General features: G+C 38.5%; 4 protein-coding genes across 4 annotated transcripts; 2 read left to right on the top strand and 2 right to left on the bottom strand.

Moving 5' to 3' along the window:
- Positions 1-112: 112 nt before the first annotated feature.
- On the bottom strand, positions 113-4,084 carry LOC106718544 (matrix metalloproteinase-25). Its single transcript, XM_014512661.2, has 9 exons — positions 3,895-4,084; positions 3,206-3,358; positions 2,626-2,729; positions 2,230-2,391; positions 1,853-2,130; positions 1,458-1,633; positions 973-1,117; positions 541-798; positions 113-272 (listed from the first exon to the last, which is right to left on the bottom strand). Exons 1-9 carry the CDS (start codon positions 3,991-3,993, stop codon positions 121-123), a joined length of 1,527 nt encoding a protein of 508 aa, XP_014368147.2. The 5' UTR covers positions 3,994-4,084; the 3' UTR covers positions 113-120.
- Positions 4,085-4,526: 442 nt separating this feature from the next.
- On the top strand, positions 4,527-12,463 carry LOC106718545 (cilia- and flagella-associated protein 251). Its single transcript, XM_014512662.2, has 17 exons — positions 4,527-4,828; positions 5,064-5,210; positions 5,506-5,764; positions 6,012-6,127; positions 6,239-6,531; positions 6,821-6,972; positions 7,239-7,385; positions 7,522-7,630; positions 7,883-8,076; positions 9,493-9,644; positions 9,874-10,215; positions 10,375-10,599; positions 10,669-10,760; positions 10,937-11,171; positions 11,449-11,668; positions 12,078-12,187; positions 12,306-12,463. Exons 1-17 carry the CDS (start codon positions 4,655-4,657, stop codon positions 12,441-12,443), a joined length of 3,105 nt encoding a protein of 1,034 aa, XP_014368148.2. The 5' UTR covers positions 4,527-4,654; the 3' UTR covers positions 12,444-12,463.
- Positions 12,464-14,141: 1,678 nt separating this feature from the next.
- LOC106718476 (B-cell CLL/lymphoma 7 protein family member A) lies at positions 14,142-15,388 on the bottom strand. The gene is made up of 3 exons (XM_014512566.2): positions 15,142-15,388; positions 14,880-15,064; positions 14,142-14,675 (listed from the first exon to the last, which is right to left on the bottom strand). The coding sequence occupies exons 1-3, from the start codon at positions 15,228-15,230 to the stop codon at positions 14,548-14,550; spliced, it is 402 nt and encodes a 133-aa protein (XP_014368052.1). The 5' UTR covers positions 15,231-15,388; the 3' UTR covers positions 14,142-14,547.
- Positions 15,389-15,723: 335 nt separating this feature from the next.
- Positions 15,724-26,439, top strand: LOC106718413 (transmembrane GTPase Marf). Its single transcript, XM_045686738.1, has 15 exons — positions 15,724-15,855; positions 16,712-17,026; positions 17,694-17,820; positions 17,940-18,102; positions 18,536-18,766; positions 19,194-19,301; positions 19,609-19,759; positions 20,039-20,202; positions 21,220-21,372; positions 22,074-22,281; positions 22,386-22,618; positions 22,688-22,873; positions 24,540-24,736; positions 25,143-25,364; positions 26,030-26,439. The coding sequence occupies exons 2-14, from the start codon at positions 16,822-16,824 to the stop codon at positions 25,342-25,344; spliced, it is 2,328 nt and encodes a 775-aa protein (XP_045542694.1). The 5' UTR covers positions 15,724-15,855; positions 16,712-16,821; the 3' UTR covers positions 25,345-25,364; positions 26,030-26,439.
- The last annotated feature ends 352 nt before the right edge of the window (positions 26,440-26,791 follow it).

The raw sequence follows: 26,791 nt of genomic DNA, 5'->3' as shown, positions 1-26,791 counted from the left end.
ACGGCGGCCCGTGGCTAGCTTCGAGCGCAGGTCAACTGGGGTAAAAGAAAGAGTGCTTAAAACTGTTTGGGCGCAGCGTCTAATGCAAAATTACGAGCCGGCATAAAGTTTGGGAGTATATTAAGATTCGTCGTTGGTGAGGTACTTGTTCATCTCTGGTGTGGGCTCGCAGGGGAACCAGACCTGTGCTGTGGGCAGCGGGTAGTACTCGTGGGCTTCCACAAGCTCGTTGTCGAAGCGCCAGAAACGTGGGCCGCAGAAGAAATATGTGTCTGCAAGGAATTGGTGTTTTAACTTATATAAATTGAGTTATAAAACACGGTGAAGACCAAAATAATAATTTTTTACGTGACAAAAACGACGGAAAACAAGAAGTTATTTTTTAGATATTTTTATGTGACAGTTTCGGCAGTACATCATTATAGTCTGAAACAATTCAAGAGAATTATGGTGTTCTTTTAAAACGAATGGAATATGCTTGTAGCTGGAGTAGTAGCAATATAATTTTAAGGATTTAATAAGAAATGTTAGCTATCTTACCTCCTTTCCACACCATGGCGGCCTCTACCGGGGTAGGAATACGTCTCCAGGCGGCCATGTGCTTGGGGTAGCCGCGGTCCATGGCGTCGCGCTGCTCGTCGTAGCGCCAGAAGTGGTCGTCGCTGATGAGGTAGGTGCGGTTGTTGTAGTTAGAGAGGAAGGCAGTGGTCAGCTCTATGCGCCGCGGCAGACCGAACTCGGACGCGCGCCCGCGACGTACCAACCGGAAACGACGGCTGAACTCCCAGTAGTTACGACCTGAACACAAACATTTTCCGTTTCACTATAATTTTTACGGGTGTCTTCTCGGATATGGAATGGCTAGACCGATTAAGACGGAACTTTTACTAAAAAATAGTTGATGTATGCGGAATCAGGCCAATGTTTTTTTTTAAATTTCACTTTGAATATAAGTCAGTAGTAGCAATATACCTGAGAAAATGACAATGTTGCCATTAATCTTCTGGTAGATGGCGCGTATGAACTGCACGTGCTTGGGCAGGCCGATGAAGACGTCGTAGATGCGCCGCGGATAGCCCTCCTCCAGCTCGCGCCGGTCTCTGAACACCCACACCCACTGCATAAGGATAACAAACAATTCTGAAACCTGTGGCTTATAGTACAAGATTGAAATTCAATTTAATATAAAGCGGTTTTTGGAATTTTTGCATTCAATGTATGTTTTGGTCATTATCTACGCATGTTGCATCGGATGTTGAACTCATCGTATGTGGCGATAAATCTGTGTCATAATTAAACCTACTTTAGGTATATTTAAAGTCGTAAATTTTATTATTTAATTGACGTATTTTAAAGATTATTTTACAGAGTTACCCATGATCTAACACTCGATATAACTTTTTATTTCGTTGTTATGTAGCAAACTGGCTAAGTCTAAAGTTGGAAATGCGACGTACCTCCTCTTCAAACACGTATATCTTGTCGTGTATGGCCTGTATGGTGTCGTAGTGCGAGAGACAGAGGTCGGGCAGGTCCTCCTCGCGGCTGTCGGCGGTCTGTGTGAAGTGCGGCGCCAGCGAAGATCGCGACGTGCGCTCCGTGCTTTCTCCGGAGCTCGGTAGCTCTTCTTTCACTGAAGTAACAGTCCAGAGATACAAAGTGTAGATGAATTGAATAGAATAAAGAACAGCTCACGACTTAACCATCGCAGGAGTGTGGGAAATACGATGACGTCACAGTAGTCGCATGTGAAATAGGAGTTATAATTTTATGATTCGTCAATAAATTCTTAATTTTAAAAGTGGCTCTGTAATGTGAGGAAGTCTTTAAATATGTGAACCGAGTGACTTACAATAGAGCTCTTGCATGCCCAGTATGTCGTCCATGTGAAGCTTCTCGACGGGCACCTGGTAGTAGGGGTACATGACGGAAGCCTTAACATTGGAGTGCGAGAGGCCGAGCGCGTGCCCTATCTCGTGCACGGCGACCGCAAAGAAGTCGGTAACGTCATCGTCGGAGATGTCCTCGTCGGCACCGTCGCCCCATACCTCGTCGTCATCGAAGTGCATGGCGCCGTGCGGCGGTGGGAATGCGTGCGCGACCACACGACCTGGCCCGTCAAAAGGAAACCTACGTTACAAAGGTCAACGTGTTATCTACATATTTAAAATTTGAATTAAACTTCGTGATCTTCTCTATTATATTTGTTAACGGTTAGTTGTAACTGACCCGTCCCCGTGGTCCTTGCTGGCGAAGGAGACCTGTATGTCTGCGTGTCCGTCGTCCAGCTGCTTGAAGCGCAACCCACCGTGCGGCGCCCAGACAGCCAGCCCCAACGCCATCAGCTCCCGCACGCGCTCTTTCTCCAATGTGCTCGAACCATTCAACACTCTGACCTCATGTAAACAAAACAAATTATGGCCAAAACATATTCAGCAGATTTTAAAAAGAGATATCATAGGATTCATATTCTTTCTTGGTATGTCATAGATGCTTATTGCTTCGTCATCATTAACAGCCTTTATCTGCCCACTGCTCTGCATAGGCCTTTCCCAATGCCTTCCACAGTACGCGGTCCTTCGCCTTCCGCATCCAAAGTGCCATCAAAAGTAAGCGTGTGCTTACCTATAAGTAATGGTTTTCTTCCCCCATCCCTGCTGCAAGATGTACCTGCGTGACCTGGGACTTTTCTCTATATCCTTAACTCCGCAACGCTTCTTCTTAAACAACTGTAACGACGAATTTAAGTTATCAGTTACTAGCAATACAACCCGCCTATAGAAAACAAAAACAAAATACATGTTACTCCCTGGTCAAAAAAAATAATAGATTTCTTAAGAAAATTAAAATTACAGTAAAAAAAGTAAACATAAAAACAAATGATAAAACAAAGAACAGATAAGAAATGCACGCGGTTAAACGACGGAGAAATATTTGAATGAGGAAATGTTTTGTAAAGGGGTTTTTTTTTTTTTTTTTTTTTTATATTTAAAAAGTTAGCGCTTGACCACGATCTCACCCGATGAGGTGAAGATGTGGTCTAAAGATGGTACGCGCTAGCTTTGTAGATGCCTATTCACTCTACTCTTGAAGGCCCCCACATCGTACTTGGACGGAAAAACTGACGCCGGCAACTTATTCCAATCCTTAGCAGTACAGCAGGGGTCAGATATAATGTTTGCAGTGTAAGTATTTCTGAACGTACGCTGCGCGTTTCCTCGTCGAGATTACCGGTGGGTGGGAGTCCTGCGAACTGCTGCATCTTCCTGACTGCCTCCGCTAATGACTGTGGCGTGTATGAGAAATCGATGTCTCCCTGCGCCTCCGGCAAGTAGCCGTACCTCCTTAGAAAACTTGCCTAAGTATTTTATAATAATGGTAAATTAAAAAACATTCAAATAAAAATTTGAGCTCATTTTAAACATAATCAAAGTAATTCTTTATGCTACAAATCATAATGAGTGCAAAGAATTTAGTTTAACACACTCAGTTCAGTCTACCGGAATCGCATTTATTACTCGACTACAAAGCTAGTGGAATTATAGCGTTATTCGAAATTGTATCACACAGAAATAGCTTTTAATTAGTAATGTTAATTAAGTATTACATTGTAACTTTAATTAAGAAAGATGACATGATCAAGAAGGGAGTGACAAAGGAGATGACGGCAGACAGATTCATTTGGAGGACGGAAAACTGGTGCACCGACACTACGTAGGTGGGATAAGGTCAAGGAGATGATGACTTTAATTAAAATCAAGGAATAATTAAGACATCTTAAGTCACTCAATAAGATAAAAACACTTAATAAGCAGATTATTTAAAAATAAATTCACGGATGTTACAAAGATAAGGTTGATTTCAAAACTAGTACAAATTAAAGTTTAAAAATACCTCTTCAGGTGTAGGTGTGTTCATTTCTAAGAATATGGTATTGCATTTAACTTGCAATATTAGCACAATGATGCACAACACTGAACATCTAGCGGCCATTTTGGCGGACTGACAAAGACTGATCACTCTAGTACGCCGTCATTTGACCCTTGACTTGAGATAACGCTGGAGCGACGACACTGGTTGACGCCCTTTGATTCAATCTCCTGTTTCGCATACCTAAATGAAATATATCATAATATGCATTTGTTGCATATATGTTATACAACCGATAGCTAAATAGTTATCACAATGTCAAGGAGAATAGGCACTATATTGTAGACCTACGTCTAGGAAGGAGGTATGTGACTTGATCGTCTTTCTGTTGATATTTGATAACTTACTTTTATTGTAGACTTGCGTGATACTTAGTGCCGTGTTAGTGGAAATGGCTAGCACTTTGAACTTGAATCGCGTAAGTGAAAAGGGTGTCTTAACAGGGTGATTATTTGTTCCCAAGAATGTGTCTGAGGATAAGAGAAGGTCTTGTGTATCGAAAGAGTAGTTTTGTTTACACAATGAATTCAGTTTTTAACGGAGAATATAACACGAAATCAATATTTGTCAAATTATTAATTGATGGCAAAGCAAGCGCCATTTTGTTTGTCGTGGGTATTTCTCTGATACTCAAATGTAAAAAAAAAACGAATTTGTCAATAAAACATTGTCAAATTATCAATCACTGTCAATGTCGTAGAGATTGTAGAGGGTGAGGAAGTGTATGAAAATTGTTTTTGAATACAAATCACATTTAAAGAGTGAGATGACGTCACACCCGAGCGGCAGCAGTCGTGCGGCAAGCGATATCGACGTGCGCCGCCTCTACAGCCTCTCTCTCTCTCAGATCAGGAAGCATTCGGAGCTTGGCAACTATCACTACAAGCCCTCGCCATTCGTAACGTCATTTCTCTTAGTTTCCACTGATTTTACTGCCACACGCATTGTCATATAATGGTCACTAAAGAAGGCGCTATGTGTAGAATTAGTGTTAGAAACTATTACCCAGAAAACCATACCTCTACCATAAATGTCACAAAATCTTGAGTTTCAGTTTCTACTATTTATCAAATGTTTACAATGACACCATTTAAGGAAAATTAAAGTTATAATGTAATCAAAAAATATCGTAGAATATTCGTTGGATCCACGGTTACAACGCCAAGGTTGGTGTGATCAATTTGAACAACGATGGCAGCACTATTGCACTGTACGCCGCCGGCAACTGCGCCGTACTCTACAATTGGACCACCAACGAGATGAGGATACTGCAAGGACATGTGAGTAAGGGAATGAATAATACATTGTCGTTAGTTTAGACCTGCACGACTGTGGGATTTAAAAATTGAAGGTTCATAAATTAAAGAACAAATATAGCAATAAGGGGCTCATTGAAACCAGTAAATTTTTTAAAAGAAAAGAAAGTTCGGGGAATATCAGGTCTAAATTAAGATTTTATTTTAAATGAGTATTCTGAAGTAACCTAACCCAAATAAGCATGACCTGAGAAAGAATAGTTACTTTAAAAATAACAACTGTATAACTATTACTAACGTTGCTAAATTTATAATTCAGAAGCACATAGTGACGTGTATAGCTGCAGACAGTCAGGGCAAGTGGCTGGTGACTGCTGACTCGGGACCTGAAAACGTACTCATAGTTTGGGACAGTTGCGACAACTTCCCTGTCAAGACACTCTTCTCCCCGCACGGAGGCACTAACATCGCCAAGATCACGCTTAGCCCAGACGCCAAATATCTCCTTACTATAGGATATAGGGAGAAGGCGGTCGTCTACTGGTGGATATGGTCCTTCGGGAATGATGAACCTCATGGTAAACTTTTGTCTTAAATTAAATAACATAGCTAACCAAATTGGTCCAGAGGGTTCATTAATTGAAAAAAAATATATATATATCACCTATAATGCGAGCTCGTGATTCATCAAAACCAGTTAAAAAGTTTGAAAGACTACGAAAAGAAATAGTTTAGGGATACAGTATTGTAGAATAAAGTCAAATTAATTTTGAAACTCTATAACTACTTAATTATTGAACAATAATCATAATAAAAACAATATAGCTACTATGGAACTGGCCATGCCTCGCGGCGCGATCCTTGACATGGCCTTTAACCCGATACAGACTGAACAGTTTGTACTGATGACCAAACACGATATATGGATCGGTGTTTCAAGGGTTAGCATTATATTAAGTATTACAGTTGACATTTAATTATTCTCTTTTATTTACTACCGGTAAAAAAAAAATCAAACATAAAAAATTAACAGCATCCATTATATGTTCCAGAAAGTATTTATTACAGAGCGAGGAGTAGTAAAAGATACGAATACATACGAGCTGGTAATACTAACGGTGCAAAGGAAGCAAAACGCAGAGTTTGGCAAGTTGACTTGCTTCACATTCGTAAGGGAGACGGGTCAGATACTTGCGGGTACCAACCGTGGCTACGCGCTGGTGTACGGCTACACGTCTGAATTTAATGCTAACGTAAAAGATGCGCAAAATATTGAGGATATGAAGTTTGTCAAGGGACTGAAGATACAACAATGTAGAATAGAGGTCATTAAAAATATCGACGGGTATGTGCTATTTCATAACAGTTTAAGAACCTAAATGACATGTTTTGCTTAACGACAAACTTGTGTTTGTCGTATAGACGTATTACTTGGTTTAATTTTGTCTTTATATGGAATCTTTTAATATCTTTATCTACGATATTAGTAGTTGAACATTAAGTTCCTGTTGCCGTATTATCTTCCATTAACTGTTGGTTTCTGAGGACAAAAACATGTTGTCAAAACAGAGAAGTTAATAGGTTTTAAACGGAGGTTTAGGTCTCAGAAACCAACGGTAAGTATGTTTTTCTAGAGTTATAGTGACAGGGAATAGCGAGGGCGGTATCCACTTTTACGACCCGCAGCTGAAGCTGCTGTACTGGGTGCACGGCTTCACCGTCGACAAGGTGACAGGCCTTAGCTTCAACGTCTCGCCTAGGAGTTATCAGATCTTCGACCCCAAATGTAAATAATAGCTTTGCACCTCACGTTGTATGAACACATTGTCACACTGAGTCTCTAGTTTCCCTTCGAAACGCATTCGCATTCAAAACGCAAACTTTAGCAAACCCTTAGCGAAGTTTTTGAATAATAATTTTATAACACCTTCAATCGACTATGAGTGTGGATGTTAGAAGTTCATTATGGATTCAGATTTAGTTCCAAATTGGTTGATGGTTTTTAGGTAGAATTTTAATTGTAGTATGAAATAGAATTTTATAATTATCCAGGTAATAAACAATGCCTATGCTGGGAGAAGGTGGTGCTCGAGCTGGACCCGGTGACGGGCGCCAGGCGGCAGAAGCTGATGAAAAGCAAGTTGCCCTCCGACGCCACCGTCCCTAACAAGCCCTTCGTCGTCAGGGATTTTGTCGTATGTAAGGATATTGAATATATCTTTACTTACCTATATATGATACGAGTTTTAAGATTGTTTTATGTTGAAATCATGGGCGTTCAATAATGTTTTAACTGCTGCAATATGCCTGCTTCATTGAAACCATTTTTACTCAGGTACAAAGAACCAGGGTGTAGGCTTTGTGGATTTCGTGGCGGAGAATAATTACACCTTCCTGGACAACAAGACATCGCCTGCGCTCGCTATGACGGTGCATCCTGAGAAGTAAGAGAGAAACATAGAGATATAAAACTCTATGACTTATAACTATCATGAAACACTAATCGTACATTCTTTCCACCATCTGATACGGAGAGCCGCATAAGAGAGAACCCCATAGTAGTTTTTAGTTATATTTTTTAATATGCCGTTTAATCATACAGTGTTAATCTTTTGCCATAACGCAAGGCAACGCAAGGCACTAATTAGGCCACACATTTAGTTGAATAGAAATAACGATTTATTTTATTTCCAAAGGCCGTATGTGTGCGTGGGCTACGCAGACGGCACCCTTGAGATGTACAACTTCGTACGACATACCCTATTCGCGCGGCTTCCGCTGCGGGACCGCTACAAGGTGGTGACGGAGCCATCCGACGACTCCATCAGCTGCCTTGTTGACGTCTTCTACCCGCAGCTATCTGTTACCTGCCTCAAGTACTCTCCCAACGGTAAAAGTTTTACAAAATGTACAAGTTTGTCCGATGTTTAAGTACGATGTTTGCGCAAACGAGAAAGTAGATGATTTTATTTGTAATCACTGTCTGGTATTCAAACTTTGTAAGCAATTTAAAATAAAAATTTAAATTTAAAAGAATAGCATGTTAGTTGGTCTCAGTACTTCTTAGTAGTGATGCAACGGATGTCTGTTTCCGTTTCCGCAAGTGCGGAAGTTCCGCATGCTTTTCAACATCCGTTTCTGCTTCTGTTTCCGCAACTTTTATAACGGAGATAAAACGGAACTTTACGACGGCTGAGAGATCCAAATGCGCGGCGCGAGACGCGCAGTCCGTGCGCGGCCTTTCGGAAAAACACATTGCGGGACATGGCGCGATTCGAACCCAGGCCTTGCAGATTGCAAGTCAAGTGCCACGAGCCACCGACGTCTAATAATTATATCTTTTTCTAATCTAGATTTGGTGTATTTGATACTTAACACATTCACTGTTTACAAAATAAAAAAAAAGGTAACAGCTGGGAGCCAAAACTTTTTATGATGAATTTTAATTTAGTATCTGGGAATGTTGAACATATAGATAAATTAATAATGTTATTATAATTATTTCAATAAAAAAACACAATTTTTGCGTTTGAGCGCTAGGGATCATCATCACACATATACACAAACGCATACAGACACACACACATACATACAGGACATACATATATTTAAAAAATATACATACATAACATAAAGTTCAACCTTAGCTTCATGTGATACAAGATATTTTTATGTTTGCCTCCATACGAACGTGGTACTAATCACTACAACACTGTAAGAATGAAACTAATACTCTTTTTCGTTAGTTGACTATATTGCCAGAGTGGCCACACAAAGCAACATGGACTCGCTTCAAACGCCGGCGGCTTACTGGCTACTACAAAGTGAACGGGCTCCTCGCTCGGATCCGTGGGGGAGGCGCTGCTACTAATAGCTCTGCCCACTCGGATCCGAGTGGTCAGCAGTGAATGTATTAATAAAGAAATATATTTGTCGTTTGTCAACACTAGTGGTTTGGCGAACATTAATTTGTAAATGGTGTAATTTTGTTTCCTGAAAATAAATTTAAAAAAACGCGTATTTTAACTTATTGCAGCGCAGTAAAAATACATACATTGAAGGCTTAAGGACACCGATATCCAGTGCCTTAATAAATTAAAAACGAATACAAACTGTTTTTACCGAAAAAAATATTTTTGTAAATATGTTTTTTATTATTATTTACACTTCTGTTTCCGCATCCGTTTCCGTTTCCGTTTCTGCTAAAATTTATTTTTGACATCTGTTTCCGTTTCTGGTTCCGGTAAGACACTTCCGTTGCATCACTACTTCTTAGTTGTCGTATTTTTATGAATATTTTTGTCAGGTTTGCACCTGGCGTGCGGTCTCAACACTGGACAATTAATATTCTTGGATCCAACGACGATTGAAATAAGAAATAACACACCGTTCCAAGACACTCGATTCTCGATCAAGGAGATCTCCTTCAGCCCCGATTCTATGTCTCTTGCATTTTTTGTATGTGCTTATTTCTTTATTTTACACATATTGTTGCTCTATTGCTGCGTATTGACAAAACCAAGACGTTACAAAGTTTCTGTCTTGATTAGCAACATAAAATCACCTTGATTCATAAAATTTTATGAACTATGGCCAGAAAGCTAAACTATAGAGTTAAACAAAGAGGTTAATATTTCTATTTAAACTCTATTCTACTATACAAGATTGTAATATACATAATCTGCAGGACGCAGGTAGGACGGTCTGCCTGTATAAGTACGATTGCTCGTCACTGAGCTGGCAATTCGTGGCAAAGCACCGGGCGCACTACAAGGACGTGACAGCGGTCTTCTTCCTGCCCGAGAAGAATGAGAGCGGCGACTACAAGTTGGTGTCAATGGGTGCCGACCGCACACTGGTCGAGTACGACATCGGCGCCAGCTCCGAGGAGTACCTCGAGATCCTCAGCCTGGACAGGATAGAGCAGACCGCCATCCCTCTAGCCGGGATCCCATGGCCCTCGTCCAGAGATGTTGACCCGGAGACTTGTCGCACCGATATGCCCATGATATTGATCGCTAACGATGAAGTAATTATTCATGTTAAGTTTTAATCTGTAAACGGTTTACAAATCTAAATAACACACTCAGAGTCCATTTTTGATTACCAAGCCAGTTCCTAAGGGCAGATTCTACACTATACATTCACATGTCCAAAATGGAAACTGATGATTTCATTTCGTTATCAGTTTAAATACAAGATAGTAAACTACAAGACGACGATGACGCTGTCAACGGTTCTGGGGCCGCGTTTCGAGCACCCGGTGCGCCGGCTGCAGCTGGTGACGCGCAGTGACGACGACGACGGTGCACAGTACTTACTCTTCGCCACCAAGAACGTTGTCGGCTTGCAGAAAATGCCGCTTGACGGCAATCCATGGAAACACATCGGCCTACTGGGGCATCCCATAGAGGTTTATGTTTATCTATTGAGTGTGCCAATTTGCGAAATCTTCGAAAAATTATAGTTTGATTTATTATAGGTGTTACAAATGTGTTATCGAGAAGACTGTGGCAGTTTATTTACTATAGGAGCTAAGGATAGCTGCATGACGCAATGGGCTGCTAATTACAGGTATTCTTTTATATTATTCTTCTTACTTTTTTTTGTGTCACAGCAATATATGTCATAATTAATGCTAGGTCACATCATTTCTGATTACACATCGTAGAAGAGACGACAGTCTCTGAAAATCAGAGTCACTGAATTGTTGGTCGTCTTTTAATATTACAGCTTACTTTGTCTTTCAGGGCGATTGACACGACAGCAAAACAAGGCGGTATCGATTTGGATCCTTACTACTGTCTGATAGAGAACGGCCGACCGGGCTGGCTGTTCCACGAGATCCGAGACCTGTTCTACTACATCCAGATCCTGTGCCAGGGCACCTTCTCCCCATCCATAAGGACTGTGAAAGACTTCATACCAATCGAAACGCTGCCCGATATGATGAGGGCTTTGGGTTTCTTTCCTTCTGAATATGAAGTAATGAGCTTTAATATTTGTAGTATAATTCATAAACATAATTTTAAGAAAGATTTAAGTAGGGACCATGGTAATAGGAAAAGTTAATAGGTGACCAGAGACTACAAATTTCCACTTGTATACAAGTATCAATATTGAAATAAATTCACTATTTTACATCAACCTTAACTGTTGAAGAAATAAAAAGGGTTATTATAGGATATGTTAGTACTTTGCCCGTCGAGCCAGCCAGCTCTAGCTCTATGACGTATATTTGAAAATAATGTGTCTATTTCAGGTTGAAAATCTGATAGTAGAGGCGAAGTATAAAGTGTATCAACGTCAACCTTCAACGGAAATTGACTTCGAGGAATTTGTGAAGCTGTATTTGAACCATCGGCCCGCATTTCTAGAAAGTGCCAGACGTATCAAGAATGCATTTAAACATTTCGCCAATCCGATAGATGGCGCTTACATGATGTCCAGGGATCAGTTTATAAATTTGCTCAGTGATTATGGTATAAATGAAAACATGTCGCCCGCTGTATATATAATGTAGCCTATGTTTTCTTGCAGACTATGTTCTACATCTGTGCCAAATTCAATCCAGATCCGTTGAGCGGTTCTGGAGATACCTTCTAACAAACATCCATCCATCTAAACATTCGCATCTATATATATAAAAGAAAGTCGTGTTAGTTACACTATTTATAACTCAAGAACGGCTGAATCGATTTGACTGAAAATTGGTGGGCAGGTAGCTTAGAACCAGGAAACGGACATAGGATAATTTTTACCCCGTTTTCTATTTTTTATTCCGCGCGGACGGAGTCGCGGGTAAAAGCTAGTTTATAATATTAGTAAGATAACTTACTGCAGTTGTATCTTTATGCTGAGTGGTTATATATTAAGTACTTTTGTTTTCAGGTGAAAGATTCCCGCGAGAACTATCTTGGTACCTCTTGTCTATTCTGTGTTGCCACAGTTTTGAGGATCGATCCGCGATGTATGAATCAGATTTTCATTTCTTACCAGAAGTATGTACAATTTAATTTACATAAGTTATTGATATTTGGGTGGAGAATAACCCTGTTTTGAGTGTGGCTGGTCCCAAAGACTCGGCCAATAAAGTGTAACCTTTATTATATTTTTTAGACAATAAATCTGAGTGAACTGCTGTCAAACATAATCGGGGTTGCGGACTACGACAACCTTTCGGAGTCATACTTCAAGGGTTCGGGCAGCTCCATGCGCAGCACCTCCACAGACTCTGATAACTATTCACCCCAGTGACTCCTATCATCACCAGTCTGTGTCGGTCCTCTGCTGAACATAAGCCTTCATAAATATGTGGTCTGTGTCTCACATTGACCTCTGAACATTTATTTTTTTATCTATAATCTGAAAACATGTCACATAAGAAGACATATCTGAGTTAAATAAAAAATAAAAAACTTTTTAAATTTATATATGTTTTTTAATATTCAAATTGAATATAGTTCTTATTTACAAGTAATATTTCACAGATAATTTTTATATTAACAATGTCACACAAATTAAACTAAAAATTTAAAATTAGTTAAAATAAAAAATAAATAACACAAAACTAATATAACATGTCTCAATGATTTGAGAGCTTTTTCAAAATATTATAATTCTACCTGGCACTCGACCTGCCACGGCGTTAACGGGATATCAACTAGAGGACACCGCGTTATTAACTAGTGTAAGCCGCGGTGATAATGTGAACGTAATAGACCAAGCAAAATTTGCTATAATAAGCTCTTACATAGTATCAAGATGTCATGTTTTTACTTTTAAGATGTTTTCTCCGATACATTGTTACTTTGATGTATATTGTAGTTTAAAAAAATAATAGTTGCCAAACTAAAATTTATGTTAACATTGTTATAATAAACTTTAGACGTAGCATATGTGTTCTTCCGGACTATGTTCTAAAACTGAGCCAAATTTAATCAAGATCCATTAAGCCATTCTGGATGGACGTTTGTTAGAAGGTATCTCCACCTTCAAACATCCATCGAAACATTAGCATTTATAATATTAGTATGACAATATTGCTTACTATAAATAATAGCAGATAAATATTAAGAAAACAATATTATTTGTTGCAATTTGGACTAGTCTCAAACTAGTTGGTAAACAAATTGCATTTCCAACAAGATTTCAAACTAAATTCATGTATTCGTTGTTTGTAAATTATCCCTAAAAATCTATGGGACTATGTTTTAAGTTGCTACTTATAAGGTTAAAATCATTAATTTCCAACCCGCTTCCTTGAAATTTTAGCCACAATACGTAAATCAAAAACTTGTCACTGCAACAAACACAACATGCTATTACTAGTGCGCAAAAGCTTTGCCGACAGCATCATGATCTCACGCGTTGACAGACGTTACTGACTAGACAAGTGCAGTGTTAGTGGAGGAGGGAGTCATTGACAAATCTGTGCATGGATAATAATTCATATTATTCTCTGTTTTTTTTTCAAGTGACAAATGCTTTGACAATAGACACTAGTTAATGTAACAGTTTGCTGTGGAATATTCTCAGATGGATAACAAATTCTATGCACAAACAAACTCAGTCACAGACAACACTGCAATTTAAAAAAACATGCTAATATTAATGTTCACAGTATCTGAAATGTGTAATGTATGAACACATATAATACATTATAAACTGTAAATTTTAGGGATAAATTTAACTAAGAACTTTGTAATCTCTGATAAAAAATTGATTATTTCACCAATTAAAATGAATTGCTTACCAATTGCTTTTTGGATTTCCATTTTGCAAAATAAGTTTATTGTTTTCTTATGATGTCACACATTCAAGCAATAATCATAGTAACTATCTACAAATTTAGAAAACTTATTACCAACCATTGATAAATATAGACAAGGAGTTTAAAATCTATATGACAAGAATTTAATAGATTTTTTTCAATTCAATCCTTGGATAAAACATATTTATTATTTTGACATTTGATCAGTTATACCTATCATTTCCACAGATCTCATACAAAAACTCATAGAGCTTATTCATATTTTCTCTATTTTACCTTAATTAAAGGTCTATTAATAGGGCAATCTTAATCCAGGACTGCAAGGGGTGAGAGTGCAATGCCTCGGGTACTTGCCACAGTACTTACTACAGCTAGGGTTGCTGGAATTGTTTCACATGTCTCCTAGCACCGCCAAGATAGCCCTATCAATTTATGTTTCACATAGACACATTATAATGAGCATTTAACTTATCCACATATATTGTACCATTGTTATTGTAAACATATAGTTTCATTTATAAATGCACTCACTTTAAATGTTTCATATATTATGTACAACTTATACTAATTGAACTAACACTGAATACCTTAGTCTGTTTTTAACCGTTTTGCCGGAGTTGTGGTACCACTACTCTGCGAGTTTGAGTCTTCTGAGAAGTTCATATGGCTGGAGGTGAACTCTGTTGGTCCTTGAGAATCGCTAACTGTTGAAAAACCTGTAATGTCACAAATAAATAATACACAACTGCACTTTTACAAGTTATGCAGGAGATATACAGAAGTAAAACGACAAAATACAATTTTAAACATAATTATTTATATTGCTTTTTTCATATTTAAGCTCATTAGTTTCCTTTAATCCAAAAATTGTAAATAAATGATTTAGTTACATTAAATAAAAAGTAAATAAAACAACTTACACGTATTTGAATCTTCAGCCATGCCAAAGTTAGAATTTGAAGAGTCGTGCATCTTTTTGGGGGTCAAGGTATTTTCCTTGTTCTCTCGTTTCGCCGCATGTTTTTTCTTTTGCTCGTTTGTAGATATTGGAACCCATTTGTAAATTTTCATAGTCGTCTCTCCAATTGTCACCCATTTCTTTTCCCTATTTAATTAATACATTATTTGTAATGTGTCAAAATAAATATAAAAAAATATTTTTTGCCATAATAAGTTTCTCACCAATGGCGAACTTTTTCAACAGCTTGCATGACTCTTTTGATGTCGTCTTTTACACGATTCCTGGTTTCAGCACGGACGGAACGAGACATTTTTAGTTAGTTAATATATTGCTACAACTTTCTGAATCTGAAAATCGAATTATGAATTTAATAGAAAGTTTAAAACTAAATTTATACGGACATACACCAATTTCGTTTTAAATCCGTTTACGTCCATCCGCCATTTATTAATTTGACAGCCAGCTTAACTTCCGAATTTCCGAAGTGACTATTGCTTGTCTATGAACTTAACGTTCAGAATCGCTTCTTAAAAATACCGGCGCTTTATTTTTTTGTAAAAAAATCAGTAAAACAAATTAAAGTAATGGCTAACAAGTACTTATTTACAGATTTTGTTTCATCTACCCGTGTTATTTTTATTTAAATATTTTACCTAATTGTATGACGTTTATAAAAAATTAAAACAGAGCAAAAAATTTTCTATTACAATGGTTTACAAAAAAAAGATCTTCTTGCCATTGGACGAAATACTTGGAACTTGAATAATTTAAACCAATGACATTGCTTTGTTTTACGAACTATCAAGTACGATTAGGAGCATGTAATTAAAAACTAAAAATACGAAAAAATCGTAAATGAAAATTTTTACAGGTGATCAATGCCGCAAAACACGAATAAGTGAAATATTTATTTAAAATGTCGCTGTAAAAAGCAGGTAAGAACCCGATGAGCCTGACTTGACTGACACTGTGAAAAATTAAGACTTCCTGAAATTCAGTATTCAGCGTAAATCAATTTCGAGTTTGACTATCTTTAGCGGCTGTCAGTTGTTTTACGTCTTATTGCATTTTTCCAAGTGGTTTCTATTTATACGTAATTCTAAATTGTACACAAACCTTCACGCGGCTCGGTCTGCAGGGATGCGAACTAATGGCTATGATGCAACGAGATGATAAGGTGCTATACGTTTGCTGTATTAGTATTCCTTCTTTACTGTGCTACTTTTTCACCGTTTTTTATGAAGTATAGGTTGTTGTTACCTGCTTTTGTAGCCTGCTTGATGTTTCTTAGTGCATCTAAAAATAACCTTAAAACATTGTTTTTTGTTTGCAAGATTTATCTAATCACATAACATTAATTTGTTGTAGTTTTCACGATACTTTCCAAATTCATGGTAAAAAAAAATGCGGCTAACATTAACTAGATTCCAATAAATCCTTATAATCTTCCTGTGGTCCATAATTTTTTAAATCCTTTCAACCTCCCTATAAAGGCTCCGTAACCTAGAGGTCGCAAAACAATTATCTAAATCTTGTCATGTTATAAGTGAGGTTGCTATAGCATATTTTTAATTATGTGGCAAGATGATACAAATGCCAAATACTCTAATTGCTGTGTTCAGACTGATTAAATGGTCAGTCTTAATGTAGATTTAGTACCGATAAAAAAACTAGAACTAGTGCCTAAGTGACCAATTAACATCTCTGAGTACAGCAGTTACTGTCTCATCACTATTTTGTTGCACTCATCACTGCACCTGCCATATTCAGCTTGTTTATTTTTTGTTGCAGTCGCACCGTGCATGTTGTGTGAACCGTAGAAGTGGTGCAATAAAACTATATTGTTGGTATTGTTCAACATAAGGTTGGGCTAACGCAAAACGTGCATCTTTCCTTCCCGTATGGCTGCGTATGTTAACCGTACGATATCGATGATGGCTGGCGACGGGCCGCACAACGTCGCGACACTCAACAATGGCAATGTCCGTGTCAACATGCCCAATGTTGACTCACCGTTGCAGATATTTGTAAGAGCTAAAAAGAAGATCAACGATATATTCATTGAGATTGATGATTATGTCAAAGATGCGGTCACGTTTATGCATGGTGAGCTATTTTTTTATCTTATATTACTACTATATTACTAAGAATATCCACGCTGAATTACTGGAATCATGCAGAAATCATACCATCCGTACCTGCAATTAGTAAATGTCATCACAATTTATAGTTTTAGTATTAAAATGTAGTTACTACCCACTAAATATTAGCGTACCATCTATAGACCACATCATCACCTCATCGGGTGGGATTGTGGTCAAGCACTAGCTTTTTCAATATCAAAAAAAGAACATCCTCTCTATTGTATGGTCAACTGTAAGAGAACTCTTTTAGATTTAAACTCAACAGTACTTCACCACATTACTATTGTTATGTTACATTGTGTTGTGTACAAAGCTATTATTTATCATTAAATGTTAAATTTAAAATTGTAGCCATGATCTATATAATTTTAAATGAACAGATGTAACAATTAAGGTCAATGTATACAAGTTTATTATGTTACATAATACATGAGTCATTTTAGCGTTTCATATTTGAGTTACAAATTGTAATGTTATTAATTGATGATATCCGTTGCTGAAAAAGATGTACAAAAACATGGTTATCCTTATTCTATTTAGAAAAAAAAAATGAGAGCTGTTTGTTTTTTTTTTTTCAAAATTTCACAAACTTTGTATAGCAATAATACCACTCATATAACATATTGCAGCTGTGTCGGGGGAGAATAAGATTGCGAGTGCTCAGGATGTGGCTAATATCGAGGCGTACGTCAGCAAGGTGCAAGCCATACGGGAGGTGCTCAAACGAGATCACATGAAAGTCGCCTTCTTTGGCAGGTTATTAGCAATATATATATACTTTTAATTACGAGATTACGACCTTTACTGTTATAGTGATTTGTATTATTATGGGGTATAATTCAGTGTTTTATATCAAATAAATGTGTGTATTTTAGAACGAGTAATGGTAAGAGCACAGTGATAAATGCGATGTTGCACGACAAGATCCTGCCGAGCGGTATCGGGCACACCACCAACTGTTTCCTACAGGTGGAGGGCTCTGATACTGATGAGGCCTTCATGCGCACCGATGGTACCGAGGAGAAGCTCAGCGTGCAGGTGACACAAATATATACAACTAGCTTTTACCCGCGACTCTGTCCGCGCGGAATAAAAAATAGAAAACTGTGTAAAAATTATCCTATGTCCGTTTCCTGGTTCTAAGCTACTTGCCCACCAATTTTCAGTCAAATCGATTCAGCCGTTCGTGAGTTATAAATAGTGTAACTAACACGACTTTCTTTTATATATATAGATGGTATAAAAATAAAAAAGATTGTAGAAAAGATGTCATCAAAAATTCTAGTGAATTTTCCTTTTTGTTAATCTTTATTAAATGCCCAATTAACAACTTTAACTGCAGCAGTAAGTGTATTAATTCCATATTAATCAAGTTAAAGTACATCCTACATCAGTCATATCTATCCCTGTTAATTTTTTGTTTTCAAAAAACAGCCTTAAGTGTACTAGTTAAGGTTGAATTTGGTTCCAGTCTGTGAGCCAGCTGGGGCACGCGTTGTGCGCGACGAGGCTGCAGGAGTGCGCGCTGGTGCACGTGTACTGGCCGCGCGAGCTGTGCGCGCTGCTGCGGGATGACGTGGTGCTGGTGGACAGCCCCGGAGTTGATGTCACACCCAACCTGGACCAGTGGATCGATCAGTACTGTCTCGACGCTGACGTCTTTGTGCTGGTGGCCAACGCAGAGTCCACACTTATGGTCACCGTAAGTATACAAACAAGAGGAATAGTAAATTTAGTAAGGCTTTATTATCTTGGTGAGTGCAGAATTAAAGGAAAAAATAGTTCATAATATGTCCGCTTGCTTCAGCTACCTTTCTGTTAAAGTCCCGTCAAAATCTGTTCAACAGTTCCGGAGATTATCCGGAACAAAGGCGGTCTTAGTACAGACATACAGACAGACAGACAAAAAAATTACATAAAACTTCAATTTTATTAATAGGTGTAGATAACAACTAAATTGATTAAGTAAATGTCAAGTAACAATTTGTATTTCAGTAAATGTCCCTTTTCGTTATAACTTAATGAATGTAGTGTTAAGAAAGTTCAACAACTATTTATTATTTTTCTATTGTTATAAGATAAATATTTGAAAATTTGTTAGATTTATATTGTTATGTTGTTATTTTCAGGAGAAAAACTTTTTCCACAAAGTGTCAACGAAGATATCACAACCGAATATATTTATATTGAACAATAGATGGGACGCCTCTGCCTCGGAACCCGAGTATTTAGATCAGGTGAGCACATTTATATTTATACTAGCTGTAGCCCGCGAATCCGTTCGCACGAAATTAAAAAAAAACTTAATAAGTAGCCTATGTATTCTTCCAGACTATGTTCTATATCTGTATCAAATTTCATCAAGATCCGTTGTGTCGTTTCAGAGATACCTTCAAACAAACATCCATCCAAACATTCGCATTTATAATATTAGTAATATTAACGTTGCGACGTTCACTCGTTATTGACGAGTGAAGAGCCTAGCAGTTATTGATAATATATATTAACAGAAGCTACGTCTGACTGTCTTCATGTTGTTGCTAGGTGCGTACTCAGCACGCCAACAGATGTGTGGACTTTCTGTCGCGTGAGCTTCGCGTCTGCACACCCAAGGAGGCTGAGGAGAGGATATTCTTCATCTCAGCCAAGGAAGCTCTTCTCACGCGCATGAGGGAGCGGGAGAAACCAGTCTCCTGTGAGTTATTAGCTCACTATATGTCTACTGAGGGGCTCGGAGCCTACACTAAGATAGGAATTATCCATGAATTAGTAATTCATTAAAAAAATACCAGACTTACTCTACTTGTCTATGCTGAATACAAATCTAACTGACATCTCACACTTCAAAATCAATTATAATTTTTTTTCCTTCGTTTATCTGGATAATTTGTGATAATTTTATTTAAAAAAATCTTTAATACAGTTCTTCTGAGCTATTAGATATAGACGAGTCTAAAATGTATTTGTATTTTAGCTCCTATATTAGCTGACGGCCATCAAGTGCGATACTTTGAGTTTGTGGACTTCGAGCGCAAGTTTGAGGAGTGCATCAGTCAGTCGGCAGTACGCACCAAGTTCGCACAACATTCGAGACGCGGGAAGAACATCGCTGCAGAGGTCATGGCCGCGCTAGAACAGGTAACATTATCTTATATATCCGGCTCGAAGGACCAATAGGTATTAAATCAGCCCCGGTGGGGGGGAGTGACTGCGGACTTACAGAACAACTCACATGGAAGCTGCACCAGCAATAATCAACGGTGCATCTCCAATGTTGAGAACGGGGAAGTAAAACTACTTAATGTTAGTTAACGGAACCGATTTATTTGATACGTATTTCTCCTTATTCTTCTTTAGTTCTTCGTTCTTAGATGCCTAATCAAGTATGAGCATTTACACGATCTACATAAGTGTGTGTGTTACGTACGCCCTAATCTTTTAAACTTCCTACCACATATCTTGTATGCTCTACATATTTTTCTCGTTGCTGTGCTGTTCCGAGACAGGATCTACTCTAGCCATTGTCGTTGATATGAACATATACATTGTAGAGAACATCCGTTAAGGTTATTTATTTATTTTATTTATTTATTTATTCTTTAGCACTTTTATAAGTACAAGGAGGACTTAATGCCTAAAGGCATTCTCTACCAGTGATCCGGTATATGAGAGGAAAGTATAATTATGTGCAGGGCAGATATGAATTGAAGATACTATTTTACTAATACAGTATTATGTAATACAGTAATATATTAGAAATAAATGAGTATAAATAAAATATTGTATATAATATTAATAAAAAATTATAATCCCACAAAGTTTATAAGACAGGATAACTAAAATTTCTAGGGTTACCGATGAGCAAAAATTTCTTAATTTCTTCTGAAATTCGTTCATGTTGCTCTAAGCAATTGATTGCAACATGATCTGAATTTCATAGTAATTACTGACTTATTTCACATAAATATGTGTTTGAATGTATTATTATTTTATGAAAATGGCAACATTTAATTGTGCAGCTGCCGCTCCCTCATTGGTCAAAATACTACGCTGTCAAAATGACATTATTAGTTCATATATTTTCCAACTGTCATAAGATCCTTCTGTATTGATATGGAACGAATATCCTAAGACAATACTGAACATATATTTCAGGTGTACAACAAAGCGACGGAGCAGAAGTCTTCGAAGGTGGAGAAGCAGCGAGTGCTGCACGAGCAGCTGTCAGCTGTGGAGGAGCAGCTGACCGCCATCACAAGGCAGATGAAGGACAAGATCGGACGCATGGTCGAGAGCGTCGAGCACAAGGTACTTTACTCTAGTAGGGTGAAAGGTTCGTTGTTGACTTCTGTTGGAAGACTGTTAAGATGTTTACTATTTTCTTAGCTATGTTGTATAGGTATATAACACATGGTTGTACATTATACATGGTTGTACATAACACACGGTTGTACATTTCACACGGTTGTACATAACACACGGTTATACATTACACACGGTTGTACATTACACACGGTTGTACATTACACATGGTTGTTCATTACACATGGTTGTACATTACACATGGTTGTACATTACACATTGTTGTACATTACACCTGGTTGTACATTACACATGGTTGTACATTACACATGGTTGTACATTACAACTGGTTGTACATTACACATGGTTGTACATTACACCTGGTTGTACATTACACATGGTTGTACATTACACATGGTTGTACATTACAACTGGTTGTACATTACACATGGTTGTACATTACAACTGGTTGTACATTACACATGGTTGTACAGTGACATCAAAAAATGCTATTAAAATGTGGAAGGAGATATAACTTTTGTACTTCGTCTTTTTCGTTGTTTATTTGACACAGAAGCAATGTAATATTTTTCACTGTAGCGTGAACAACTTGATTAAATTTGCAGCATGGAAGATATTGCCTGAATTCCTAGGATAAAGTCAAATGGACTTAAAGTTTTTTTTTTATTAATTCTGTTTTGTCTTAGGTATCATTGACGCTGAGCCAAGAGATCCGTAGGCTGTCCGCGCTGGTGGATGAATACGACGCACCTTTTAGATCGGAGCGCGGCGCTCTGGAGCAGTACAAGCGGCAGCTGCATCGCCATGTCGAGGCCGGCCTCGGACAGCGCCTCAAGAAGCGCCTCTCCGCTGACATCGGACAGGAGATGGACGCCGTGCAGAAGGAGATGGCAGGTACGTACGTGTACGTAACAAGTACGTACTAATACGTAACGTGTACGTAGAAAAAATAATATGTACAACAAAGCTACAATGTTATACTATGTTTTGTATTCCAGAGCGAATGTATAACATATTGCCAGCGCACAAGCGAGCGGCTGCGGCCAACTATATTGTGCCGCATCAGCAGCCGTTTGAGGTGCTGTACAGGCTGAACTGCGACAACCTGTGCGCTGACTTCCAGGAGGACCTGGCATTCCGCTTCTCGTACGGCATCACCGCGCTCATACAGCGCTTTCAGGGCAAGAATACAAATAAGATCGCACTCAAGAACCCGCCGCAATACACACAGGTATAGTTAGTTTCAAATATCTTGGTGGTTTATTAAATTGAAATAATGAAATTATTTCTGTATTTACAGATCCCGCCTGCAGTGGGTCCCGGGGCGCCCCCTATGGAGGTGGCGCGGCACAATGGACCCGCGGGTTCTACGGTGGGTGCTGTGATGGGTCCACTGAGCGCTGAAGAGTGGAGCATGGTGTCGAGGTTCGCACTCGGCGCCCTCACCTCGCAGGGCACCATGGGCGGTCTGCTGCTGTCAGGACTGGTGAGTCAACTTGAAATTACATTTAAGGTGTGACAACTGTCTGACAGTGGGCTAAAGTGTGCTTAAGTTATATTGGGAATAGGAATCTATATATTAGGTCCTTACATATGAAATTGGTGTTTTTCGTACTGGCCACTTTAATCACGAATTTCTCCTCTTTGGTAAGGAATTCCAAATTCAAATTTGTACAGCTATAGACTCATGTATTTGTGGTTCGATGACCGTCATTCATTTGTTTTTGTTCTTCTGTTTTTTTCTGTTTGCGTCACTCATTTTACAAAATGGGAAACTTAAAATATCGCATTATTTACGAGTACGAGTTCCGCCGTGGCACTAGTGCTGCGGAAACGACTCGAAGGGTGAATGATGTGTATGGCGGTCGTGTTGCAAAAGAAAACACAGTTCGTTTTTGGTTCCAACGTTTTCGTTCTGGAAATTTCGATCTGCAGAACGAGCCCCGTGGACGGCCTGAGACTCAAGTTGATAATGAAGAGTTGAAGGCTATTGTGGAAGCGGATCCATCGCAAACCACGTCCGAGTTAGCTGCAGACTGCGATGTTAGTGATAAAACTGTTTTAATTCACTTGAAGCAAATTGGGAAGATTAAAAAGCTTGAAAGGTGGGTACCTCACGAATTGACTGAAGCAAACCGGCAAACGCGCGTCGACTGTTGCGTTACATTACTAAACCGGCACAATAATGAAGGTATTTTAAACCGAATCAATACCTTTGATGAAAAATGGGTTCTTTACGATAATCGGAAGCGCTTAGCGCAATGGTTGGATCCTGGCCAGCCAGCCAAATCCTGCCCCAAGCGAAAATTAACCCCAAAAAAGTTACTTGTAAGCGTTTGGTGGACTAGTACCGGTATTGTTCATTACAGTTTTCTCAAATCTGGCCAGACTATTACGGCTGATGTCTATTGTCAGCAATTGCAAACCATGATGGAAAAGCTAGCGGCTAAACAACCTAGGCTGGTCAATCGCTCCACGCCACTGCTGCTTCACGACAACGCTAGACCACACACTGCGCAACAGACGGCTACTAAATTAGAAGAGCTTCAATTGGAAAGTCTAAGACATCCTCCGTACTCCCCGGACCTTGCTCCAACAGATTAACATTTTTTTCGAAATTTGGATAACTTCTTGCAAGGGAAAAAATTCAACTCCGATGGGGCAGTCCAAATCGCCTTCAAAGATTTTATTGATTCCCGTCCGACTGGTTTTTTTTAGTAAAGGGATCAATGAACTACCTATGAGATGGCAAAAGTGCATAGAAAATAATGGTTCATACTTTGATTAATTAAATATATTATATTAAAAAATATTCGACTTTTTGTTCCTCCCATACAAAACGCCAATTTCATATGTAAGGACCTAATATATATATATAAAAGAAAGTCGTGTTAGTTACACTATTTATAACTCAAGAACGGCTGAATCTATTTGACTGAAAATTGGTGGGCAGGTAGCTTAGAACCAGGAAAAGGACATAGGATAATTTTTACCCCGTTTTCTATTTTTTATTCCGCGCGGACGGAGTCGCGGGTAAAAGCTAGTTTATAATAAGAAAAATATAAAATGACTTAAAAATTAATATTCCATCAGTCTTAATGATGGCATTAATTAGCCATTTTTCATTGTAAATATGAAACATGGTGTTGCAGCTGCTGAAGACTGTGGGTTGGCGCGTGGTGGCGCTGACTGGTGCGGTGTACGGCGCGCTGTACCTGTACGAGCGGCTGACGTGGACGGCGCGCGCGCAGGAGCGCCTCTTCAAGCGGCAATATGTCGCCCACGCGGGACACAAGCTGCGCCTCATCGTCGACCTCACCTCCGCCAACTGCAGCCACCAAGTCCAACAGTCAGTCTCGCACACTCTCTCCCTCTCTCCCTCCTCTCCCCCTATCTCTCACCCGCTCTCCCTCCCCATCTCCCCCTTTCTCTCCCTCTCTCTCTCCTCCCTTTCTCTCTCTCTCCCTCTCTCTCTCTTCCTCTCTCTCAGCTCCCTACCTGTCTCTCTCCCTCTCTATCTCTTCCCTCTCTCTCTGTCTCTCTTTCTCCCTCTCTATCTCCTCCCTCTCTCTTTCCCCCTCTCTGTCTCTCTCTACCTCCCCCCTCAGTAGAGTAACTTGAATTTATCTGTTTTCTGAATATAATTTTGGATATTTATGACAGCTGTTATTTTTATACAGTTTGACAAGAAAAATATTGAAACAAGTTTTGAAACATTACGTTTAAAAAATATAATAAAAAAAATATTGTCGCAGAGAGCTATCAACGATGTTTGCGAGATTGTGCCGGCTGATTGATGAGGCGACGACTGAGATGGATGGTGAGCTGGGTGAAGTGCGCACCGCCATCGCCATGCTGGAGGATGCATCCGCGGGCGCTAAACGTCTCCGCAACAAAGCACATTATCTCTCCCATGAACTGGAACTCTTCGATGAAGCCTTCCTCAAGCATAATTAGACAAGTCAGCGACAATTGCGGTCAGTAAACTACGGTATTGACATAACGCGGTGTAAACGCGGTCTTAATTAGTACTCTCCTAGTATACGCATTGCAAAAAGTTAAATAAAATAATCTTATATATATAAAAGAAAGTCGTGTTAGTTACACTATTTATAACTCAAGATAGGTCGAACTGATTTAGCTGAAAATTGATGGGGAGCTTAGAACTAGGAGACGGACATAGGATAATTTTTAACCCGTTTTCTATTTTTTATTCCGCGCGGACGGAGTCGCGGGTAAAAGTTAGTAGTAGGATAAAACCCATTAGAAAAGGAGGGGGAATATTATAAAAATGAAAGGAAAAATAATTTACTGGCGATCTGAAGTCGGGAAGGGGTTGGGAGGGGAGCTTTTAAGGCTATAAGAACGGTTTATCTCGATTTCTGCCAAAACTAAAATTCCTATGGAAAAAAGTCAAAAGACAAAGTTGTAGGTAATAAAAAGATCTAAAACTGTATTTACACTTTTTTTATATAACCTCAAAATTTATTTGAAAAATTCAAGACTACATTTTTGGTTTTTTATCTTTTACAATTTTTTTTTCACGAAATTTGGTGAAAACTTACATTTTTATGTTCCAAATACGATGTAATTTATTTAATTTTCTTTACAAAATTTAAACGTTCATTTTTCTATTTTACAGTTTTGTGCGACATTAGACAATTATCGATGTGTCAGCGGAGTCCGGCGCTCCGGTCAGCGGAGCCCTATCAGCTGTACTACTGCATGAGCAGTTTGTGCCGTCTTGACAACTTCCCAGCTACTGTTAACTTTGTCTAGATATTTTATAGGTCAGACTTTAAAATGTCAAGTAAAAATATTTTGTAACATATTTCTTGTTGTAGATTTATTTTAAGGTCTAAAATTTGTCCTGGATAAAATAACCTTTAATCTATCTTAATAACCAAGCAATATCTAGTTATTTACAATTAAATTAATTTTTTTTTTATTAAATTACTAGAATTAGACAAGGTATTTGTAATTACCGATGTCTATAGGTCGCTTCGCTATTTTGGCGAATTCATGTGGCCACTTGCTCGTTTGTTACCTTATGATATAAAAAATTTGATTTGTTAATTTGAAGTCTGTACTATGGATAACTGAAGGACAAGATGACAGATTAGAGATCTGTTTAATGACAGGTTGAACACGACACGGCACATTACTGATAAGTGATAAGAGAATTGGACATGTTTGTGTTAGGTTTTTTTTAGCAGCGGAAGGTAAACATTTACCTTTAGTACAATTGTATGGAACTAAGTACAGTCGCATGCAATCGATGGATTGATTTTTTTTCTTGTTAAAAACTACCTCTTTGTTTATAACATGTATTAAACAAAATACATTTTTTTTTTTTTTTATAAGAGAAGGTGGCAAACGAGCAGCGGGAACACCAAGGTGTTCA

This window comes from Papilio machaon, chromosome 4, assembly GCF_912999745.1.
Source record: "Papilio machaon chromosome 4, ilPapMach1.1, whole genome shotgun sequence".
Taxonomy (NCBI): Eukaryota; Metazoa; Arthropoda; class Insecta; order Lepidoptera; family Papilionidae; genus Papilio; species Papilio machaon.
The sequence above is the reverse complement of the archived record's forward strand: the minus strand, read 5'-3'. Positions and strand labels throughout refer to the sequence as shown.